The sequence below is a fragment of the Falco rusticolus genome, chromosome 6, assembly GCF_015220075.1.
Source record: "Falco rusticolus isolate bFalRus1 chromosome 6, bFalRus1.pri, whole genome shotgun sequence".
Taxonomy (NCBI): Eukaryota; Metazoa; Chordata; class Aves; order Falconiformes; family Falconidae; genus Falco; species Falco rusticolus.
This window is the reverse complement of record NC_051192.1, coordinates 43,584,184-43,609,375: the sequence shown is the minus strand read 5'-3', so window position 1 is coordinate 43,609,375 and position 25,192 is coordinate 43,584,184. Positions and strand designations below refer to the sequence as shown.

At 37.1% G+C, this 25,192-nt stretch overlaps 1 protein-coding gene across 8 annotated transcripts in view; it reads left to right on the top strand.

Moving 5' to 3' along the window:
* SCAF8 (SR-related CTD associated factor 8) overlaps positions 1-25,192 on the top strand; it is a 167,135-nt gene that overhangs the window by 12,271 nt on the left and 129,672 nt on the right. For 5 of the 8 annotated variants that reach the window (XM_037391115.1, XM_037391116.1, XM_037391117.1 and 2 more), the window contains exons 2-7: positions 10,837-10,920; positions 12,455-12,499; positions 16,214-16,375; positions 19,454-19,610; positions 21,017-21,147; positions 24,483-24,659. In XM_037391115.1, coding sequence (XP_037247012.1) covers positions 10,837-10,920; positions 12,455-12,499; positions 16,214-16,375; positions 19,454-19,610; positions 21,017-21,147; positions 24,483-24,659 — 756 coding nt within the window. Of the gene's footprint in view, positions 1-10,836; positions 10,921-12,454; positions 12,500-13,095; positions 13,210-16,213; positions 16,376-19,453; positions 19,611-21,016; positions 21,148-24,175; positions 24,303-24,482; positions 24,660-25,192 lie in introns of those variants that run through there. The other 3 variants (XM_037391119.1, XM_037391120.1, XM_037391124.1) reach the window with 3 other exon arrangements.

Below are 25,192 nucleotides of genomic sequence, written 5' to 3'. Positions count from 1 at the left end.
ATGTCATTGCTTTTTGCTGTACAAATCATGTAGTTTTATTAGATAGAGGAAGACACAGAATTGTGAATATAATAGGCTTTATTTGATAGCCTGGTCTTTTCTTGGACATGATACTTAAATATACATTTATGTAGTAAATCTGTGTAAATTTTGCATTTGGAACCTGTTGATTCTGAAGGAGGTGCATGGGGAAATGACACTTTTCCCATTGTCCAGTAAATGCATGCAAAGCCCCTGTGAGGTCAATTTCCCATCTATTTCTAGATAATATTGATTGATGATGGAGGAAGTTAAAGAAACACTTGCCTTAGGATATGATACTAAAAACTCAGTCTTAAGGCATTTGTTTGGTTTTATTTTTAACCAGTGTAAGAACAGAAAGGATAACTCAATTGGAGGTGATGAGAAGTAAGTACAATTTGAATTTGTTTGAAACAATACACAGGTGATGTCCTGGTTTTGGCTTGGGGAGAGTTAATTTTCTTCTTAGTAGCTGGTGCAGTACTGTGTTTTGATATGATAAAATGAGGAAGAATTGGTGTGACTTTTATGAAAGAAAATAATGTGTCATATATGCACTAGAGTTCTTTGAGACAATTAGAAAACATGTGGACAGGGAAGAACCAGCTGGTGTTACTAGGATTTCCAAAAAGTAATTGAGAAGATCCATCCCCAAAAGTTTGAAACTATGCTACTAAGGATGAAAGTGCATCCTTACATAATGGATAGTAAAAGGGGAGATGGGGGGGAAAGTTTCTGTGGAGACATGAATTATCTTTCTTCATGGTGGAATCTTTTATGGGTTTGTGCTGGGACTCTGTGCATTTTGATGTATTCGTAAATGCTGTGGAAAAGGGGTAGAATAATGAGGAAAAAATGTTGACAGTATTAAGTTATTCAGGATGTTGGTACTGAAGAGCTAGCTCTGAAGGACTGCAAAGGGACATTGCTGTACTGACTGTTAGATGGCACCCTGCCATGTTGTCAAATTAAATGTGGTAATGCAGGCTGGGGAGTATGAAAAAGGCAACCCTTGCTTTATGTACACAGTGATGGGTACTGAAATGATATTATTTGGTAATTAATAAGATCTTGCAACCGAAATGTAAATGTCTGTTAAAAGTTCGGCAGTAGTCAAAATAGCAGTCAGAATCCTGGAAATTATTAGGAAAGAAATAGAGAGTCATTGTAGTGCCAGTGCCTCTTTATCTTATGTCATGTGCGGTCTAGTTTGCACCACACAAGGCCTTGTTGGCAGAACTGCATGTACAGAGAAGGGCGGAAAGAACAGTTCAACAGGTCTGTACTAATACTCTTTTCTGGGCTAGAGTAGAGATGACTGGAAGATGATGAGATAAGGGTCTGTAGTACTGGGGATACAGAAGAGGTGAATCAATGTTTTTTCCGACGCAGAAGCTCTGTAAATCCAGTATCACTAATGAGCACAGGTTCAAATCAAGAAAAAGGAGTTTCTTTTGCACAGATTTTGATTAAATTATGCACCTTCTGCAAAGATGTTGGGCATGCTAAAGATGTACATGCATCAAAAAATAAATTTGAATTCTCTATGTGGAGGGAATTCAGAGATTTTATAGAAAGATCAGTTAGTGCAGGCTCAGGAATCACTGAGCTGCTGGTGGCTAGAATAATATTAAGAGAAAATATCACTAAAAGGGCAACTGTATATTATCTTCCATAAATATCATGTACTGAATGCTGTTTCTGTTGGTTTTCTCTGAATTAGTGCTGTGCATCAGTAAAAAATATATTTTCTCTACTGTGCCCTAGCACAAAGAAGAGAGAAGGGGAGGTAAGAACGGGCATAGGAGAAATGTCATGGTTTAACCCTGGCCGGTGACTAAGCCCCATGCAGCTACTCACTCACTCCCCCCACAGTGGGATGGGGGAGAGGGTTGGAAGAGCAAAAGTGAGAAAACTTGTGGGTTGAAATGAAGACAGTTTAATAGGTAAAGCAAAAGCTGCTCACTCAAGCAAAGCAAAACAAGGAATTCATTCACCACTTCCCATTGGCAGGCAGTTCTTCAGCCATCCCCAGGAAAGCCGGGCTCCGTCATGCATAATGGTTTCTTGGGGAAGACAAGTGCTGTCCCTCCCTTCCTCCTCCTTCCCTCAGCTTATATGTGCACAGCATGACATCATATGGTGTGGCGTATCCCTCTGGCTAGTTTGGGTCAGCTGCCCTGGCTGTGTCCCCTCCCAGTTTCTTGCACCTCTCCAGCCTTCTCACTGGCAAGGCCTGAGAAAGTAAAAAGTCCTTGACTCAGTATAAATATCACCTAGCAACAACTAAAAACATCGGTGTGTTACCAACATTGTTTTCACACCAAATCGAGAACCCAGCACTGCACCAGCTACCAAGAAAAAAAATAACTCTATCCCAGCTGAAACCAGGACAGGAAAGATCAGAAAAAAAGAGGAGGTAAAAATTAATTATTATGAGAAAGATAGAAAGGTGTTAAGAATAAAAACAATCTAAAAACATGGAACCAGAGAGGTACAGATAAAAGCAGTCCTGGTAGCAACCAGGAACCATCACTTCCTCATGGGGGCCAAGCAGGGAGTGGCTGCTCCTTGGTAATGCTCAGCCCAGAGACATGATTAGACTGGAAGCTTGAAAGAGTTGTTGTCAAACTTCCTTTTCTTCCTTGTTACCGAAAATCATAACCAGGAAAACTCCTCAAACCAAATGCTACTTTAGAAAGCCATCATTGGTTTATTGCAGCGCTGGGTGCATGCGGGATTTTTCCTCCTAACATGCACACCATGTTACTTGAGTGTATACATTATATACAATAGAGTACTAGCATATTCACAGTACATTAAATTTTAATTTTCATTCATGTACAGTATTGGTTACAAGTTTCTCACTGCTAATGCAAATTAGTAGGCGTCCTCAGATTGGTGTCTTCACTGCTGAAGTTTTTTTACTAACTGCATGCTCCCCAAGTGGGGGTTTGTCCTTTTTCAGAGGGGGCTCTTTGAGTTAGAGGCTGTGATCTCCCGTTACCAGAGTTACCTTTCTGGTACTTTCAACTAATTTTCTGTGGATTGCAGCACATTATCAGCTTGGCTTCTCTTGCAGCCAGAACTTTCTCACTTGGAGGCTTTTTTCTGCGTAATTTAGATAACGGTGTTGTTTTCCCCATCTGTTCTTTGTTTCCCAAGGCTGACTCTTTTGATTAGAAGTCCTTTCATTCATCAGTTTTGATGACTTTAGAGGGTCAGCTTGATCTAAACTTTGTGCACAGATTTGTTTAACACATAGTTAAACACTAAATCAGAGTTTGGTAATTTGAGAGTTTCGGCAACATCCTGTCACTTGAAATGGCCAAGCTGACTAGGGCTGGGTGAAATTTGACAAGAACATACCAAAACTTGGTGAGTCTTCGGATGTGGAGGGTAAATAAAAAAAGTGAGTGTACATGTGGAGGAACTGGAAAAGGAACATAGCATATTTCATGTCTATATAGTGAGAGGGTCTTCCTCTCACCAGGGAATGGGTATGAGTCAGGATCATGAGCGCACCTGAGTCTCTATGTCTCAGGTCCTCCACTGAGAATTTTCCAACTTAAATTCCTGTTAAGCAATAGACTTGGTTAGCAATGTAAGCTGCCACACTGGGGTTTTTCACCTTCCTGTGGTAGTAAGTCATGCTACTGAATGCTTGGTGTGACACAAGGCCGAGTTGGAGGAGTGAAGCGCAGTTGGATCGGGATGTTTTTTGAGGCGTGAATTGGTTAGCTGTTATACCTACTAAAGATACATGGGGAGGAATTAACTGATAATTTTGGAGATGTAATGCAGGTTTGATACTCTGTGTATATCTTGTTACAGTTCTGTACAGTTGAGTTAAGAGTAAGAACTTACAAATTAGAAAAAACTATTTTTACATTCAGACAGTAACAAAGCAGGGTTTGAGATATTCTTATAAAACCAGAACAAAAATCCACCCTTAAAACTACCTATTACTTTGATCATCTTGAAGACTTGCAGTGCTATCTGTCTAATAAACTGTTACATGCTTGCATGGCCATTTGGCTGGCATCTGATTCTTCATGTGCAAGATCATTACCCTGGGAGTTGCTTTCATTGAGACAGATTAGGATTTGGTGATAAGCATATTTTTGTGGACTCATTTTGTCCCTGAAGTGCCATTCGGATTCAAGCCTTCCCTTTAAGGATTTCCTGTGATTTATATTCAGTGTTTAATCAAACATTCATACTTCTGTCAAAGGCTTATTGATTGTGTCGTCCCGTCCCCCCCCCCCCCCAATTATCAAAACGGTGATGTGCGTAGGGCATGGCTGAATGGAATCATGGTACAGGAAAGCAGTAAAACAACTTCCCCCACACAAATTCACTGCAAATTGATCTGTTATTTTCTGTAGCTGTAAATGGATTGGTAAGATTAATGTTCATTGGTAGGTTCCAGTGTTTGCAGTGTGTTTGGAGCCAAGTGTATTTGATCATCTAGAATACTTGGGAAACAAAGTTTAGAGTCTTGTCCGCAGCCTTCTAGAATAAACTTCTAGAATAAATTTTCATTGACATTGCAGTCAAATGAGTGCTACTAAGTGCACCGAGCTGGAAAAGTCACTGACACTTTTTACAGTAACTAGAAAGTATTCTCTTAACTTTTCTTATGCTTTTTCTTAGAGGAAAATAAAATTATTCCCAGAAGGTCATATGCAAAGCCTGCATTTAATGTTCTTCATAATTTGATTATAGAACACTTGTGGGTTGGGTTATTTTTTTGTGTCCCCACCCCCACCCCTTCCTCCCAAAACTGATCCAACAGTTTGGAAATGGTTTCTCTTACCAGTACAGACTCCTTGTGACTTGTCTCTTGTCTCTGTGTTACTTTTCCACATACCACACACATCCCTCCCCCCCCCCCCCCCCCCCAATATCAGCTTCTGCAGAAGTTTAGTCTTTGTTCCTTTTTAACACTTGTGTTCTTAGGAAGTTACTAATTTGTTTTCTTTAGGATCAGATAAGTGTTTTCTTTCTGCTGATCAGTTAAATTTGTGTCTGGTCATGCCATCTACCTTTAGAGAGGGAGTGTCTCACCTTTTAGTCTTCTGAGCAATGTGCTGTAGTTTAAGAATGGACAGTACAAAACAAAGTTCTGTATAATTTTGTAATGGATTTTTACAGGTTTCTTTCAATCAGGGTTTAACCTTTCAATTTATTAAAGACTGAAGCATTATTCTCCCAAATGTGTTTGTGGTGACTTTGCTCAGGAGAGCCTTTGTGTCAGAATTACTCTTTGGTGAATACATAGCCTTTTGCAGCAGTGCTCTTTTGGGCAAGTATCAGGGAGGCTGTTTCTCCCCCTTAGGTATTAGGATAGCTGGGAGATAAATATTGGATTTGTTTAGGTTAGCATATTCTTTTTCGTTTGTGGTGCAAAATCAATAATAAGGGAATAGGAAAAATAAATTGAACCAACAACGTGTGAGGTGGTTTTTGTATTAGATTTTGATAAGTATTTGTATCATCAACTGGTGATAATGTGCAGTGTTTGGAAAGAAATTTTTATTCTCTTAGTGTACGTTTTAAAAAGGGACTCCAAACTGTGGTGCTCGCTATAGCAGTGCCTGAGATTTCAACAGCAAGTTTCTATGCTTACTGTTTTTTCACACAAGAAACAATGCAAATACTTCCACCATACATGTCCTTCCAACTGTGAACTTAGGAAAATAACTACAGAAAACAGGTTTCATTGCTGGTCAGGTATCTATCAATAGTGATCAGATGCTTAAAGAAATAGTGATGAGTTTTTGTGTTTTGGGGCAGGGGTTTTGGTATGAGTTGATGTTTATCCGGAAAAGCAGGTAAATGGCTAGTGAATGGAATTAGGCAGATTTTCTTCATAATTCATAGAATCATATGGTAGCTCAGCTGTAAAGCATGTTTTTGAAGTTTGCATAATGGTTTCTGTGTCTGCTCTTTTGCTTTCTTCTTCCAGCTTGTATTGTAAAAGTGACTAGTGTGCTTCAAAACCTCTGAAACTTGTGGTTTTGTCTGCCACTTGAAGATTACAGTGCTTCACTTTTGACCCTCTTAAATGAACTGTATTTCCATTGTGGAAAAAATGCAGCTGCCTGATGTGATAAGGCTCAAACTTCATTTTAGTAAGTTTCTTTTAAACTGAGAGCTGCATTTTATACTAGCATAGAGATAGCTAACTGTATTTTATACAGTTATTTAAAAGAGTGGGTGTATTTCATTATGGTGTCTGGTCATGGACTTAACAAGCTGGTGATAACAGTTCGGGAGTGAGTCAGGTCCCCCCAAAGCATGCCAGAGCTGCCCTCCCAGGCTGAGGAAGACCATGCTGGGCAGTCTGGAGCCGTATCCACCACCTGGCTCTCACTCATTCCCTGCTCATCTCATTTGGTGCACTCCTCCAGTCCCATCCTTCCCAGTAGATCTCCACTACTCAGATTATATTGACATCTGCCATCACTTTTTAGTAATCCTGTTTGCAGGCTGAAGTCCTAGTCACCTTTGTTCTTCACTTGAAAACACTTTTCATTATCCCTAAGTATTTCATGCCAGCCCTCAAGATCAGAGGGGGGAGCTGAAATTCCGGAAGTATTAAGAAGTTGAATGTACCCTGTAGGTTAGTTTGTACAGTTGCCTAAATGATGTTGTGGTTCTAAAAGTGTTTGCTGTATTTACTACTGAGATTTTTTCTGGTTTACTGTTGAGTTGATGCCTTCAAAGAAATGTCTCATGTACCAGCAGATCCCTTTCCTGAATGGCACTAGTCAGCTTCAAAGCCAGTGTCTGCTACTTTGTGTGTACTCATGCTGAATTTGTCTACCTTTTCATTACTCGTTTGTGTCACCGATGTTCCTCTGCAGCTTTTGATAGTCTTTGTCTGTCATATCCAGAATATACCTGACTGCACAGGCCCTAGCGCAAGTGGAACTCTACTGGGACTTCCCTCTACTATAAACAAAATGACTGTTTGTTCAAATTGTTTGCTGGCTGTCTTTAAAGAGTAATTGGTCAGGTTATTTGTCTTGCTCAGGAGAGCCTTTCTGTCAGAATTACTTCAGTCTGTTTAGGAGAGCTTAGCTTCTTTGAAGCCTTTTGTGAGAGATCTTTGGTAAATGTCTCTGGTAGTCCAGGTGGACTATATTAGTGATTTCTCAGTGTGCTCATTGAGTGTTTCAGAAAAAGATGGTAGACTGAGATGTTGCTTTTCCTTGCAACACGTGCATGGAATTAACTGCCCACTTACTCTTTTCTTTCCAGTAATTTATACATTTTTTTTCTGGTACAAACATTGAACCTAACTGATCCATTGTTATCTGATTCTCCCCTTGAACACTTGTCAGAAATTCATGTTGCTTTTCCTGTCTCTTAAGAGCTGCAAGATTGAGACTGTTTCAAGTGAGAATTCATGATTCACAGCTACTAGGTCTTTTACTCTTGAGTTCTAGCAGCTCTTCATGATTTTTCACATTGTGAGCTTGTTTGTTCTTCACCTTCGTATAAACACATTTGAGGAGGATTCTGGTATGGGAAGTCTCCACAGTCTTTCCTCAGTGTGTAGATCTAAAAAGAGAAAGGGGGGGTTCTTTTTCTGTACAGGTTTATCTCCTACGAGTCCTTTACCTGCTGACTGTCTTGGAGGAGCACTCTTAATAGATCTGCTATTTCTTCTCTTTTCTGAAAATGGCTGATTTTTATGCTTTTTCCTGTTTGTTTCTCAGACTTGGTTGCTTTATTTTTTACATGTGCGTTACCAGCTAGAGCTTATGGTCACTTCCGCCTGCTCCTTCCCCTCCTTTGGGTACAACTTCTGATTTTCTGAAATGTTTACCTCAGATAATTTCCCTGACTTTACTGTTTAGCCAAGTTGCCATTTTTTCCTAGTTTAAAGGCTTCGTTTATGTGAGGGCAAGCACTTACTTTCTGCTAGTGAGCATGAGTGCCTTACAAAAAGATGATCAGGAAATAATTATAGCAAAATGTTTTGACTAAGCATTTGTACAAAAGAGCATACAGGAAAAATGAGCTACAATATAAGCACAAGTTTTAAAACCAAAAAGAATATATAAATTTTTAACTCCTTTATTTTCATATATTATAATCCCAAATAAATTGCAGTTATTTTGCTTTAACTAGGTTTGAAGAATATCTGATTTCTTGAAATGCCCACTGTATAATGTAAAAATGTAAAAATCATGTATGCTACATCAAAAAAAAAAAAGTTTTCATTAGTAGAGAAGCAACAGTCTTGCTTCTCTAGCCAGCCTAGCAGTAAAGCAGATGGGCTTGATAGATGGGCTATTGAATGGATAAGGAGTTGGCTGGATGGCAGCATCCAGAGAGTTGCGGTTAATGGCTCAGTGTCCAGGTGGAGATCAGTAACAGGTGTTGTCACTTGTGGGTTCATATTGGCACCAATACTATTTAATATTTTTATTAATGATGAGTGTGCCCTCAACAAGTCTGCAGATGACACCAAGCTGAGTGGTGCCATTGGTAATGTTTGAGGGAAGGCATGCCATCCAGAGGGACCCTGACAGGCTTGGGGAGCTGGCCCACATGAACTGCATGAACTTCAACAAAGCCAAGTGCAAGGTCCTCCTGCACCTCAGGGTCATCACTGATCACTGGCATCAGTACAGGCTGGGTGATGAGTGGATGAAGAACAGCCCTGTGGAGAAGGACTTGAGGATATTGGTAAATCTAAAATCAGACATGAGCAAACAGAGCAGTTTAGTTGTAGTTGCACATCATCCAGCCAAGCCAGTAGCCAGGATGAGTGACCCACAGCCTGGTAAATCATCTGTGAGTAACTGGAAGTTGATAACTGAACTTTGAGTGGAAACCAGAGAAGAAACTGATTGGAGACTTGATCTTCTGCCTGGTTTTCTCCCTCTCCCCTGTGGTGGTGGTGAGCACTGATACATTTGAATTCTAGAAGGACATTGACATGCTTCTTATACAACAAAAAGTAGTAATTCAGAATGTTTTGCAACAGCAATTACCATTAGTGAGAAGTAGTAACAGTTGGTTTAGATTTTTTTTTTTTTTAGAAGCTAGAATTAGAATTGTTTTAGAAGCTGGGATATCTAGATGTGAACTGCTTATAATCTCACTGTTTTAGTGGAAATCCTTTCAAGCTGAGAAGATAGATACTTATGCTTGGAAAAAAACCAATTTTTTTATTTCTGTCTTTTGACAGCTATACAAAGTTTTAGTTAGAACTTTTTTTGATAGGAAAGGATAGAAAAAAAGCATCTCATGTTTGCAGGGAGAGGAAATCCTTGTCTCTTGGAAACTCACTGAATAATATCTCCTTGTTAGTTTCAGAGCAATAAATTATTGTAAGTAACTTGGGGAGCGTGATCTGTATTTAAGATTTTTATTCTAAGCTGTTCCACTGTGTGATCTGTTTACTGTTACATTTTACTTTGTTAAATGTAAACAATTTGGAATTATGTGTTCTGAAAGCTGAATGAATTATAGGAAGTTAAGGATACTGTTAATATGTGTATGCATATTAATCTAGGTCAGGGTGTATAGTAGGAGAGGAGTCTTTTGGCTTTTTTTCTGTTTCAGTGACCATTTTATGGAAGAACTTCCAATTCTTCCTATCCCGAGGAAGGAAATAAATTGTCTCTGGATGGTCATTCTCATTATCAGGGCTCTATTTTTGAGCTGATGTGCTTCTAGACCTGTGTGTTGTATTTTTGTTTACAATGTAAGTTAAGAATATCCTTAAAAACTGGTTTGGCATTTTGTATCTGGTATTTTCATGTATCAAAGTAGCAAATAGTAGACAGTCCCTTGTCTGCTAACACTTTGCATTAAGGAGAAAAGAGCAGCATTGTATTCAAAGCCATATATTGTGAATAATCAGAGATTTTCACAGCAAGTAAATAGCCTTGGATGATGGAGTTCTGACTTGGCATGGAGGAAGTTTTTCCAATTACCACCTATCAGTTGTAGCTATGTTCATGTACTGCTCTTGCTGTGTAGCAAACTTCTGATGAATGTCTGTCATGCTGTATTGCTTTTGCTAGAAGATGTATGTACTAATAGAAAGAAAGTTATTACTGTGTAATGGGAGAAGAATCTTGCAAAACACTGCTACCTGTTCTGTGTAGGGTGGCTGTTTTGGTGGTTAGATATTAGTGAAGTTACAAAGCTGTTTGAAATGTAGAACCCAGCTGGTGTTTTACTTAAGTATTTGTAATACTTTTGATACATTATTTGTATCAGTTAACACAGTGAATGAAGGAAATTACACTTTTTTCCAAATCTGCTGGTTTAAGTCACATGCATTGTCACTGGGCTGGATTTTTTTATTTAATGGAAAATAAAAAGATTTGATTCAGCAGGCATACGATGATGAATATAATAAGTATTTGGTTAAGTTTCTGGTATGCTTTATAAAAGTAGTCAAGTATATTAATTTTTTTTGCCCTAGAAAGAAAAACTTAATGACAGCTACTGTATTTGTATATCATATTTCCCGTGTAACCTTAACCTGCAGTTGCCTGCTGTATTTAGTGCTAGTAAAACTAGGTAAATAGTAACCATTGCAATAAAAAACCTGCTATCTTTTAAGGATTTTGGATCTTACATTGTATTTTATTGGACCTTTTTATTTTTTCTTAAATGGGGATGCATTTTCTGGTGTAAAATGTATTTAAAATTGATGAAAATTAGAAGTGGCATTTTATTGTGGAAAAATAGTGTAATTTTATACAGCTTACAACTGCAGAATATGTTTCTGATAACTGTTTTTTGAGGAGTTTGTTTGTTTGTTTGTTTTTTTGGCAGTTGTACTCACTAAATGATTATAAGCCACCCATTTCTAAAGCTAAAATGACACAGATCACCAAGGCAGCAATCAAGGCTATAAAGGTAAGGAATTGGCTAACTTCTTTTGACTTCCTTTACATTTCTCATCTGTGTCAAAATAGCTGAATAACTTAACTTGCTTCAGAACTTGCCACCTCCCTTATTGTGTGTTATTTCTGAATTACGCTCAAATGTGATAGTGATGGGATTTTCAGGAGTGCAGCAGAAGGCTTGATTTGTTTTGTGACTTTCATTTGCTGGTTGTCATATGTGAGAGAGAATTCTACCACCTTGACTCTGCAATCAGATTTGAAAGATGGTATTTTCCCTCAGTTTAAAAAAGAAAAACTGGTATTGCCTGAGAACAGGTGAATAAATACAAACCTGCAATTCTTTACCTCACCCCACCCCTCCAAATAAAGTAAGATATGTATACCTTTGGATCAATACAGTTGTTTTAAGTTTTACTTTATTTTTATAAATTCCTAGCATCCTTTTTCATGGCTGCTGTTCATAGATCTTATTTTTTATGTTGCTTGGGTACAGACTGTTCTTAAGTTTTGGCATTAGTAAGCTAATTAAAGATTTTTCTTGCCACAAAGTAAAAATAATTGTTGAGCAGCAGAAAACAGCACTGAAAAATAGTGAAGGAAAGTATGCCATTAGTGTTAAGCATCAAAACAAATGGAAACTCAGTGAAGAAGAGAGTATGGTAAAAGCAAAAAAGCCATGAACTTATGCTCCTCTTAGCTACATTTCTCTACTGAGAATGTGGATATGTTTTCAGATAATGAAATCTGTGTTGCTGTTTTGTGTAATTTGGAGAGAGCAGTTTGTTGACAGAAGAGTGAAATTCACTGGCTTCCTTAAATAGGAGAAGTTTATGTAAATTAAAGTATATGTTGCAGTATAATGAGAATGCTAATAACCTGTATTGAACAACAACAAGTAGTGAATGATAGTAAATGGTTATATACATTAAACAATTAAATTATACCAAAATCACTTATTATGTATTTGACTTGGAAATCCTACTTCCACTCTTATAATTTCAATAACATTTAATTATGAAGAGCAGTTATTGAGATGATACAGCACCATTGTGATGATATGTGAGATTTCAAAGAAAAAAACCAACAAAAAACCAAGGCCAATTTTAAAGAAAAAGTATTCAGTTACAAGGCCTTCATGTACTCATTTTTTTAGGTTATTAAAGTGAACACTTGGAAAATAAATTAAATACAGAGAAGCGTTATGCTGAGTAGCATTAGGCAAACATCTTTGGTCATGTACAGTGAAATAACTGTTTTTGAAGGAACAGTTACTTAGCAAGAACTAAGAGAATAATGTAAGTGCATGTTACTAAAAAAAATTCCAGTGTAAAAAGCCTTCAGAAGGTAAGAAAAGTTGAGATTAGTTTTTTTTATATGCTGTTAAATGTTCTGAGGAAGACAGCATACTTAACTGTAGGTATTGGATTGCTGATTAATCAACTGAAGTATCTAGTTCTGGTTTTACTATCAATATTGTATGACTTGAATAAGTGTATGCATCTTCAGATTTTTTTTCTCTGTTGAAATACTATCTTATTTTCCAGTTCTACAAGCATGTTGTACAGAGTGTTGAGAAATTCATTCAAAAGGTAAGTCAGTCACGGGTATTTTGTGTCAGCACTAAGAAATGTTCTCGTGTTGGATTGGAGTATTGAAGACCATTGGGTTTTAGGTACACATAGGGATTAATATTTTTATCACATGTTAGTTTATTTCAGTTTTTAGTCACATTCAGTTTCTGCTAGTAATCAGTAGCTGATCATAAGCCAATGCAGAAAGACAAATACTTTGTCTTAATTTTGTAGTTATGATCTACTTTGATCTGACAGACTGTGAATACTGTCTTAGGACTACTTCTGTATGTATTCATTTGATGTTAAAAGAGGCTGTCAGTGTAGCCCGTGTGAACAGCTAATAGCAAAAGAATTGACAGTGGTTTGGTGAGTGATGGTTGCTTTTACTTTTCTGCCAGGTTTTCCTATAGATTTAAAAGGCGAAGGGAAGATGACCATTCAGCCTCATCTTTTATGTAGTAGGAGATGTAGCATTTCAGTCCATGGTAGCTACTAGTAATTTAAAACAGAAACTATTTATATAGCTAGATTGGAATTACTTTTTTGGAAGATGCAGTATTAAAGATTCTGAATAATAAAGAATTTTATTGCATTTTGTTTTCTTGTAACAGTTAATTATTCTTGGGTAAAACTGCATTTTACCTCCAGTTCGAAATGCATGGATTCAACCTGTGAGTCTTCCCTTCTCGTCTGCATTGTACCTGATTGTTCAGTTGGTCATTTTGGTACTGAATTTCTTCTTTCGTAAATAGGAGTAAATTACGATCAAATTGCCTTTTTATTTTGACAGACAAGCTAGAGAAGTTAGTCAGTGTTGCAGTGTTGGATTCAATTTTTCTTCTGTTGTCTGTTTTACAAAGCAGCCTAGATTGCTCTGTGTCAGTAACCTTTGTCTTCCTCATTACCTTTTTTACCTTGGTGCCCGTTGTATGCTGCAGTGACTTTTGGCAGTGGTTGGGCCATGCAAACGGGATTCCACTGTAGGCTGGTGTTTTTAACTGTCAGCACAGTTAGTGAATGAATTATTTAGGTACTGGAACGTCAGTCCTATGCAGAATAAGTGTCATATGTATATTTCATGGCACTGGTAAAGACTAGTAGTGTACTTTACCATCACTGCTAGTGTTTTGTCAAGTAGTTGTCTTTTGGAGCATCACTTCTGACTTTTTTCACCTCTAAAAAAAGGGATCAGTATCCTCTGATCACTGTTTAATGGTACAGGTGGACATAGGAGGATGAGGACAGGTGTACATCTTGTCCATCTCTGATCAGTAGCACTTTGCAGTTTCATATCCCAAAATTAATCTGGAATTGCCCAAGTTCCAAATACTGCTTTTTAGTTGCAGTGGCTGCAATTGGCATTTCTGTGTTCAGAGGCAGGAGAGAAGATTTATCTTCTGAATGTAACAGTGTCAGTTTTTCAGGATATGGACTGGCTGTTCATGACCCTTCCACAAGGTACTGAGAGTATGGGTTGTCTTCACACGCTTGTGTTCAGTGTCCAGCGCTACTTGATGAGGGAATTCTGCACTGTTCATTGCTGGCTAGAGGAGGCAGATGTATGTTGTTATTGATAACCCTCTTAGTGATCACTCTGGATTAGTTATTTCCCTTTGTTGGGCTGGATGTGTTTTTTTTTTTTCTCTAGTATTTTATGAGTAGTTTATTGAAACACGCAAATTATTAATAACATCAAATGGTAAGTTCTTATTTTGATAGAATCTGAGATAAGCAGATGAAAGCTAGCCATCTGATATTTATGGACTTAAGCCGTATGTTTGGAAGATAATTGCATTATGTTCTGGAAACAATCATTTCAAGTTAAAGCTCAAGACTACTGAATCATCAGCTAAAATCTGCTATAGACTTGTCCAGAGTGATGTTAGTGCCATCTCAGTTAGTTTCTGGTTGATTCTTTACTAGTCCAATATTTTCTTTCTTCAGAATTAATCTCATGAGGTTACTGAAACTTCAGGTGGAATAACTGACCATGATGTTCTTTGTTTTGTGACACTTAATTCACTGTTCTATTGTCATTTTGGTTAACTGTTTTAACATCACTTCAGGGATCAAATGACCACGTATCATATATGTAAGGATGTTCTACTGTGATTGCATGACTTGAATAATTTATTTGAATAGTCAAATTATCTTATTGCTGAGACTCACTCAGAAAATAAATGAATATTTGTTGTATAAAAGCTGTCTCATCTGAGATTAGGGATGCACAGGCTCACTGTCCCAGTTGTAATTCTTCTTTATTTAATTTTTTACTTGTGTTTTTATTTTTTTACCATCTATATTATTATATTAATTAGTCTTTTGCTTTCTGTATGTGCCATGTTGTTAAATACTCCACCTAACATAACTACTGAGTTTTCTTATTGAATATCTGTGGGTCTTACTGATTCTAATATTGTGAAAAGTTGTATAGCTGTCTGTTCTGTATGCAGAATACTTTTATTTTTGGTAATAATTAAGGTAAAATTTCAGTAGCCATAAGACATTGAAGTGATTCCCTGAATCACAGCGTATTATATCCAATTAGATGTTAATTTTATAAATTCAAGAATACACATTTATTCATAGAAGGATGCCACACATTCTTAAATATAAAGAATGTCATACTTAAATACACTGTACCATGTTGAGAGCATAAATAAGTGCTTTATCAAGGTTGCAAATGTTAGTGAATCAACTTCTCAAAACAGGAAGTTTGTAGCTAGGCTATAATAAAATTAATAGCCTGAAGAGTTTGTTTGGCACTGTATTAGAGATTATGAATTTAGTGTGCTGCATAATGTGTTACTAGACTACCTGGATCAGAAAGCGAATGGGTGTACTTTCCCATCTTTTCCATACTAACTTGTGTGATAACTGTGTACAACCAATATTTGTGAAGTGAATCCACGTCATGGTATATTCTGGCGATGACTTCATTGTATTTTTGTACCACTTTGTATTCCATATATAAATGGGTTGCAGTAGTCTGGTGCAATTACTTTGCAATTAGGAGACAGAAAAAACAGCTTTAGTTGTTAAGTAAGATTACTGAAGTAATTAGTATTGTAGTTAGTAGACATGCTTTATAAATACTATGCTGTTTGTAAATTATGCAAGTTTTCTGGAGTTCTAAAGTAAGTTTAATTGGTGTATTCTCAAGCAAAAAGATGTCCACATAAATATATTTTTGTTTTGGGGGGGTTATACCACACACTAATTGGAATGATGTAAAATAAACAAATGTTAACTTTAATGTTGACTTTGATTATAAAGAAGAACAGAAACATTTTTGAATTATATTTATAACTAGTCTCAGCTTAATGTACTTATAACTCAGCTTATAGCTTAAATGTACTGTTAAGAATTTGGTCATGCTTTATGCTGTTCTCTTAAAATAGATGTGTGCTTTCAAAAAGGATATGTGGTTCAATTGCTAATTTTAATAGCTAGATTCTAAAAAAATTTTTTTTAGAGGTAGGAAAAGGATTTTAAACCATTTACATATTTGGAGTATGCATACAACAGATACGGTAACTTGAACATTAAATGTTAGCTATTCTTGAGAGTTCAATTTTTCAGGACAATTTATTAAATTCAACTTTATTAAATAGATCAGAGAACACTCTGGTAATTCCCATTTAAAACTTAGAGAGAGCTGTTTATTTACTCTGCCATTAATGCTTGTTGTTCGTTTTCACATATATTTTAAATTATCATTCTTTGTAGTGCAAACCAGAATACAAGGTACCTGGTCTGTATGTCATTGACTCCATTGTGAGACAGTCCCGGCATCAGTTTGGACAAGAAAAGGATGTATTTGCTCCAAGATTCAGCAATAACATCATCAGCACTTTCCAGAACTTGTACCGTTGTCCTGGGGATGACAAGGTAAACCACTTACACATAAATGTGAAAGTCTATAATCAGGTTGACTCAAGCAAGCAGAAAGTGAGATCAAAATCCTTATTGTTTATACAGAAGTACTAAAAACTGGATTAATTGGAAAAATCTGTATTTCTTTAATTTTGCTTCTCGGGGTGTAGAGATGGGGGAATACACATCCAATTAGATTAACCTTTTGGAAAGGTTTTCAGGAAGACTGGATGGATTTGAGTTAGTGTATTTTGATGGGAAAAAATTAGGTGGGCATATGGTAGGAGGGAGTTGTAGTGAGACTTTTACTGTCATCTTTACCTCTTCAGTGAGAAAATAAGTGAGCAGGTTTTGTGTAGTGTCAAGGAATAAATACCTTTTTTGGTAGCAGTATTTTCAGTACAAGCTGGTGTGTTTTGGATTGAAGGAGCAATAGAAGAAACAACAAAGTATCTTAGAAGTTACCTTCCCTTTGATACTGAGTCAACCAACAGCTAAATAAGGCCTGGCTTGAATAGTTTGACCCCATAGTTCAGCTGTTCCCTTGGACCCCAGTAGTCAAGGTCACTATGAAATTATAATAGGTTGGCTGGAAATAGCAGAGAGTGCAGGCAGTTTAACTTGTTTCGTATTTGTCACTGATCTTACAAGAGCTAGAATTTCTTCTTACTGAAGTGAAAAATTACAAAAGGATAGGAAATGCTAAGGGCTTTATCTCCACGTAAATTTGTGTAATAGTGTCATGGAGTGAAGTAGTGAGTGAGGCAGGACACTGCCAGAAACCAGGTTGTTCTTTGAATAGTCGCATGCATTCCTACAGTTGTGTTTTTCAACAAATGATCTGAAAAACTAAGGTATCCATGGAAGGTGGTTAAGGCAAGTTCAGCCATTGTGTGTCTGCTGTAGTTGTCTTAGGCTTCCTGCCTTTTTAGATGAGTTAGGATCTCTGCAGGAAAATATGTCGGGATCTGCAAATTTTAAGTAGTTGGAAAAATGCTGCTATGGATGTCTGTCTTCTCTTCTGCAACGGAGTTCTGAGGTGCTGCTGAACAGGTTAAGTCAAATGACGTTTTTTTCCAGTCTGGTTTTAGGTTATCTGCATGATCAACTTGTGCTGCTTCTATTGCACAGTGTTCTACATATATGTGTGGGTATATATATATGTTAAACATATACATGTATATGATAGTTAAGGTTTTCTTCGTTTAGTTGTATTCCTTCAGCAGTATTAGTTTGTTTTGCATGATCATTTAGCTTACTACCCTGGGAAACATACTAACACAGAAATAGCCTGACTTATTGAAGGAGGAGAACTGGCACAAGGATAGGTGCAAGTACTCAATTTGTGTCTGGCTTTAAAGGAAATACAGTAAATTTATTGTAGGGTAAGAAATAGTGCCATTTACACTGTGATATTTCAGTGTATGGCAACTAATGTATCACATCAGAGGTGTTTGATGTTGAAGAAGAATAGTAAAATACAGTCTGTTTATGGTCTGTAAAGCTCCTACCAGCTTCGATTCTGAGATGTTTTTCACCTTGCAGGAAAATGTGTTTTGCAGTCTGAAGTCTTTCTGCTGTGTTGCATATGGATTCAGTATTATAGGAAATCCTTTGTGCTGTAAAAGTAGTTACCATGTATATATGTCTGACCCAGCAAAAAATTGTGCTGTCAGAGATACCAAGATACGTACCTTTTTTCTAGCATTTTGTTGTTTAATCTGGTTAAAAGGCATAACAGAGAAACACAACAGTTACCTTTCATCTAAGTAAATGTGTGTTTTGTTTTGTGTTAAATCAAGCAGAAGTACAGTAGCTTTTCATTTAAAGTAACAAAAAACCTCACTGATTCCTGTCTGGCTCAGCCGTGGAAAGAGCAAGGGAGAGGTAGATACTGAGACACAGAAATAGTTTTATATTCCTGTTCTGAATAGGAGAGGGAGGTTAGAGCCTCTAATGGACATGTTGAGGACTGCCTTATGAAACAAACTTTCAAAGAAGAAAGGCTTACATACTGTAGTGCTGAATGGAAGCCTTCAGAGGTTTCTTTAAAGGAACTCTAAATTGCACGTTCCATGCAGTGAAAATTCAGTGCTTCTCTCTCTTGAAGTATCCTCTTGCAGTTCTGGAGAAATAGACTTTTATTCCTTCGGTTTAAACACTGTGGTTAAGTACTCTTTATCTTTATGTTTTGTAGAATTAAAGCATCTTCGTGACAGCAAGCATAAGATTCTGTAAAGAACTTTCTGCTCTTTGTAATACAACTACACCCCACCCACCTCCCCCCCAATAAGAAGGTTGTTTTCAAAATAAAGCAAAATTTTGTCTTTTGGTCGAAGTGAAGCTTAGAAAAGAAAACATTTGGCAGCGGATCAAAAGAGTGAAATAGAAATGTAGTAGACTTACGAGCTGAACAGTGAGTTACATCTAACAGAACTGTATAAAATTTGAATTTTTATTTTTTTATTTCCTTCCGCATAATCCACATTTTTTAATACTACTCTAATTTCAATAGGCATGGAATTATATTCCAGTTTAAACTTTTAAATTCCTCACTTGGAGGACCTGCAAAATACTGAGATATTTTCCTAATAAAATCATTTTTCTGTCTTACTAGTACACGCCCATTTTTAAGAGGACGTAAATAATTTTGGTTCATAGGTAGATCAGAATTGCATTCATATGTGTGGACTGTGGAAGTTTAGGAAACTAATTCCTTGTTTTAATTATTAATAATGCTGTAAAATGCTTCCTTAAAACAATTCTCCTTCCATACCAACTTCCACGAGTAAAGGTGCAAAGGACGCAAATACACTTGATTTGTTACGTTCTAATAGATTTAATTTTCTGTTGAGAGGACTGTCACTATGTGCATAGTGTGTCTTTAGTGTTGCCTAGGGTAAGCCTTAAGTTCATAGCTTAGACATCTTTGGTGTGACCCTGCATAACTGTTCTTATGGTTCTTAGTGTTTTTAAACCTAAAGGTCCTTCAGTCTAGACAGATGGACAATTGCTGTTTAAGAATTCTGTAATTGATAATAACAAGATAGATAAGCACAACTCAGGTCTTTTGTTACCCTTTCTTCATTTCAGAGTAAAATTGTTAGAGTGCTGAATTTATGGCAAAAGAATAATGTGTTCAAGAGTGAAATTATTCAGCCTCTCTTGGATATGGCAGCAGGAATTCCTCCTCCAGTTGTGACCCCTGTCTTGCCCAGCACTACAGCTGCTATGAGCAACAATACACCAGGTAAACAAAACCAGGTTAAAATCCATACTTGGAATCAAAACACTTGTGTCAGCTTTGGTATGTTGGCTGTTAACGTGTTGAAAAATCTCACTGGTTTCCTTTAGACAAATGAAGTGAATTCTGGAAAGAAATACAGCCAGCATCTGAATCAGGGGAAACAGCAAAAACAAGAGGCAGCCTGTTGAGTTTACCCTTCAGCTGTGTTTTATAAATATATTCAGATTGAGCAATAGTGCAGTAAGACCTAGTTTTGCACTCAAAAGTCAAAACAGTGGATCACTGACAGTGTTACAAACACAACACAGCACTTAATACAATCTGTGTTAATTAGTGGTGCTGCAGTTGGGAGACATGAAAAAGAATACATCAGTATCTTTTTGCTATCCATAGGATTGAGCCTGCTGGATAATGTCAGACAGTGCTCCTTTACTTTTGCTGGCCAACAGACAATGATTTAAAGGGGGAAAACACATTGACCATATAAGCTGCAGCCAGTGACATACTTCCCTCTCCCTCACATCTGAAGTATGTGAGCCAGAAATCATGCTGGAGAATCATGTGGGCAAAAAACCTGCTCATGGAGTATGTCCCAAGTTACCAAACACTATCATTATTATACATGCAGACTTGATCATTTTGTGCTCTTAAGCATCTGCCTTATATAGGTTGGTGGTGAGGAACTGGCATTTCAACTTCCTTCACTTTGTGGAGATTTTTTCATTCAAAGTTGGGATGTGTGGGAAATTTTACATATAGAAATGTTTTTTTGGCACATACGGACCTACTTTGTCATGCATCTTCTGCTGATCCCACACTGAAAAGCAGTGACATGGACAAATCCACCTTATTTTTCTTCGGTATCTGTAAATAAGTGGAATTTCCAGCTTGTGGATTGGACTTAGCGCACCTTCTAGCTCAGTATTTTTTCTTTTCATTAGTTTACTTCAAATTGTTGATATTACAGGTCTACTGGAATGCTCTTTGAAATCGTGATGCAAATTGTCTTTTAAAATAGTAATTTAGTAATTTCCATGTAGCATTCATTGGCATATCTCCACTTCAGAGCTAAAAGCAGGAGTATTTGCAGGGATAGAGAATTCTTCTGGATTATAGTATGAAACTAATTATCACATTGCTGTTTTAGTCTCAATGTTCCTCTTGAGAAAAAATTACAAAATGAGCAATCCTCATGAATCCAGCTGCTGCAGGTTGAAATTTTGTGTTAATTCTGTGTGCTCTGTGTGTGTGTGTGTCAGAAAAATGGTTTCAACTGATGTTAATACAGTGCTTTCTCAATATTTAGTAACAGCAGGTTTTGTTTTGTTTTGGGATTTTTCTTTTCTCTAGCACTATTTCTAAGTCTGTATGTTACAATACTTTGATGTATTGGGTTTTCTTTTCTTTAGGAACCCCTGTGACTCCAGTTACTCCAGCCAATGTGGTGCAGAGTTTACCTGATCCTTGGGTATCTCAGATTGCTAATACAGATACCCTTGCTGCTGTTGCACAGATTTTACAAAGTCCTCAAGGCCAACAGGTAAATATTTTGTAGACAGTTACACTGTTTGATACTTTTGTCTTTAAGGTACACTTAAGGAATACTGCTTTTGTGAATATCTCTTAGTTTTGTGTCCGGTATCCATGCTAACTATCCCATGATGTGGTTCATCACAAGTAAGTTCCAGGTAAACTAAAACTTCCTGTTACTTTTTATAACCAACCTTGTTTGTTCCTTGAAGGTATCACAGAATGTGACTTCAGATAAGATGGTCTGTAATACATACTTTTCTTTTCTATGTAGTATTGCAAATGACTAAATCAAGAGCAGCATTAAGGTTTCATGGATACAGGTGTACAATAGAATGCCCGTTTAAGCATATTTCTCTGCTGGATTCCCCAAGGATCTAAACATTGTACAGAATTACATAATGGGAATGTATCCATTCTGGAAGTGCATTGTGTGTGTTGATGCTTTTCTTTATCTTTTCATCAGCTAAATACAGTTTTTATTTTGCAGCATTCAAAGACAAGGTCTTAGAAGTGTATTCCCCAGTTTCTACATGCTCAATCTCAAATAAGTGGTTTGATGTGCAGTGTGCATTAAACTGCTTGTCCTCTTAACCCACAGCCACATAAGTTGAGTGCACACAATCAGCTTTCTGTAAAAATGTGGATGATAGTTTTTCAGCTTATGGGAGAACTGTGGCACCAGCATAATTTTGACATTGTGATTTTTATTTGAACTGAGGAATGTCGTGTTTTGCCTGCTGGGGTACTAAACAAAAATCCCATGGATATGGATGAGCAGTCGTCACCAGTGAACTGTTACGAAATGCTGATGCTGACAATAACAATGACTTTACTTAGTGAGATTGTTTTACAGTGTTCAGCTAAGCAGAGTTGTCTGTAATTGCTCATAATTCAAGCGGATGGAGTATCTTCATCTGATTACACTGCAAGAAATCGATAGGTCATTGAAAAGCAGAGCAAAATAAGTTTGTGGGATACTTGTGGAATGTCAAGGAAAGATAAGGTAGTGGAATAACTCTTAAACGAGGAAAAGATGTGAAGTGAGAATGGGAAATATGTGGGAAGTCAGTAAGGTAATTTTAAAGACTATTACCTAGAAAGTATTCTGGAGGAAAAAGGAACAACGGATGAAACAAAAGAAAAAGGTTATGAAGATGAGAAGGGCATTGGAGTTTTAAAGACAGCAGATCACAAGGAAATATTCAGATATTTAGCTTCAAAATGGTAAAATGAGGAAGAGAACAGATTTCTGGGAGATGGAAAAGATGGTCTTGAGCAGAAGTGTGGAGACAGACTGGGTACACAATAAATATGTACATGTAGACCTCTGGGATCAGTAGATGAACTGCAACATTCTCTTCCATCCTGTCCATCTCTTTTCTTCCTATTCTCCAAAATCCTTGATTTCATCTTAAGATTGTGTTTAATGGGTGTAAATGCATGCAGGTAAACTTGAATGTCTAGACATAGGAGAGGGCAGAGTAAGAAAGATGTGACCAACAAGAATGTGAAAACAGCTAGATTGGTGACCACCCAGGATTTTGCCACTCTAGGGCTTCTACCTCTGCCCCTTCAGTTTGATTCCTTCCTACTTAGAGCTATGCACAAGGTGGACCAGCTGTATTTGCTCATATTCTAAGGATCCTGCCAAGAAGAGGGCGGGGGGAGCTCTTCAGCTTTGCCTGTTGCAATAGTCGGTGAAAACTCTTGCTGAGGTAGAACAACTGAAGCTTTTTCAGAGACTCTGCTGTATAAGGACTCTGTATAACTGTTCTTAAAGAATAGGAAGAGTTGTTTCACATCATCAGAAGGTAACTCTAAAACAACCTTGAAAAAGGATCATACATTTTCAATGCATTGTGCAAAAGATGATCAAACTAATCAGCTTATGCAGGGTTTCTAATGAGCCCTTACAAGAAGGGAGGGATTGAACTCTTGTTCAGTGGTGAAGCCCGGGAGGAGGTGGAATATGAATGTAAACTACTCAGGGAACTTACGTCAGCATAGTTTGAACTACCTGGGTTTGCTCAACTTTTTTTCTAGAAATACCCAAATGTAAGACTCCAGGGGTATACCTCATGGAAGACAAAGGACCGTTTCCTGTAATTCCATGGTACTTTGAGGGCTTCTTTCCGTAGGAATAGTATTTTTTCCTTGTGATAAGGTAAATCTGTATAATTATATGGGAGCATCTGTATTCAACAGGTGACTAGATCTGCACAGGAAAAAGCCTTTTATTTTGTCATTGGGACAGCTCCTTCTAAAAAAATTATATATAACTAGGAAGTTGGAGTAAGGAACAAAAGATACACCAGGCAATTGGATTGTACATTTATTCTAAAAAAAACCCTATGGAAGAATTATATTTTTAATTTCCTCCTCTAGATTTGAAGAAGGGTGATCTGTTTTACTCTGATGAAACATTTTAGGTCCATTCATCACACTTTTGGAAGTTAATACCTAGTAATCGTTCTGGTATAATCCTAGACCTCTCCTGGGTTGCAGGTGGAGTTGTTTAAACAAACCAACCACCCCACACCCAAAACTTTTTTAAAATAATATTTGAAACGCCCAACAATATTTTTAAATAATATTTTTTAACATCCGTCTTTTGGCATTACCTATTCTTTGTTGAATCAGAACTAGAGCTGCTGCTTCTGATTCAACACTGCATCTAGGCAATTTTTATCATAAGACAGTGCTGTACGGAGCCCAGTCTGTGCCATTGCAGGAAGTCGAATTACATTCGCAGTTCCTGGTTAATTAGTTTTTTATGTTTTGTTAAATAGCAAGGGATTTGCATTCTGTCGGAGCAAACATGAGTTTCAGGAGGAGGTTTTCCTTGTGACTAATGCAGAGACACTAGTGCAAGCTCTTCATACAGGCACGTTGCATCATCTTAAAGTGGAGCTTGCAACAGTGCAGATATTTTCTCTACACAAATGTTGTTAAAGCATACATATTTTCCTAATATAGATGGGCCCTTAGGAAGCTAACAGATTTTTTTCAGGTCAGAAGGAATCAAACTGGAGAAACAGAAGAGGGGGAACCCTAGAAAGCAGGAAATCCTGAGTGGTGACTGGTCATCATGCAACTTGTCAGAGCAAGTTAGGAGGAAGAAGCATCTGCATGTCTTATCAGCCACAGAAAACAAATTAGCCAGTAAGTGGGAAACAAAATTTGCCATAAAAGAAAACAAATTAAGATGAAATAATAGCCATAGGTTAGATGATACTGCATTCCTGAGGATTTTTTTTCCTAACTGCAAGGGGAAAAGACTAGTTTGGTTTTTGCCTTTTAAAATTTTTTTCTTCTTTAATGCATTTATCTTTTCTCTTCCAGCTTCAGCAGTTGATACAGACACTGCAGATACAGCAACAGAAACCTCAGCCTTCGCTACTTCAAGCCCTGGATGCTGGTCTTGTCGTTCAGTTACAGGCCCTCACAGCACAACTTACAGCTGCAGCTGCTGCTGCTAACACACTTAATCCACTGGAACAGAGTGTCTCTTTTAACAAGGTAGAGGTAGAATAATAGAAGTTTGAAGAAATATTTATTGTTAAAATATGTGTAAGTGAAAGAATCTTCTTTCGGATTTTTAACTTTAGAAACTTTAAAAATACTTGAATATAGTATAAAGTGCTCTATCTTGAAAATTTAAAAATGTCTAGAGAGTAGTATAAATTGAAATAGTAGTTCTGTATGAGTTTAGGGCTAAATGGCATTTTATAGACTATCTTGAGTTGGAAGGAACCCATAAGGGCCATCAAGTGTGAAGATGAATTTGATTTAGCAAAGTTAAGTTATTGTTACTATATTTTTTCACCCTTTGTAACACATCAGTGACAATTGAGCATGTCTTGTATTTTCCCTTCCTGTGTTCCTGATCCAAGGTAGGAAATGATCCCTTAAAAGGTAATGAAAGGGACACTTGCAGAAATTTATATATGTTGTTTTCCCAGAAGAGTAAAATGTGATTGGACTTGAAATTTCTTTAAATTATTGATACTAAGAAAAGGTCTTTAGCCACAAAATGGTAGTAAATGAAGAAA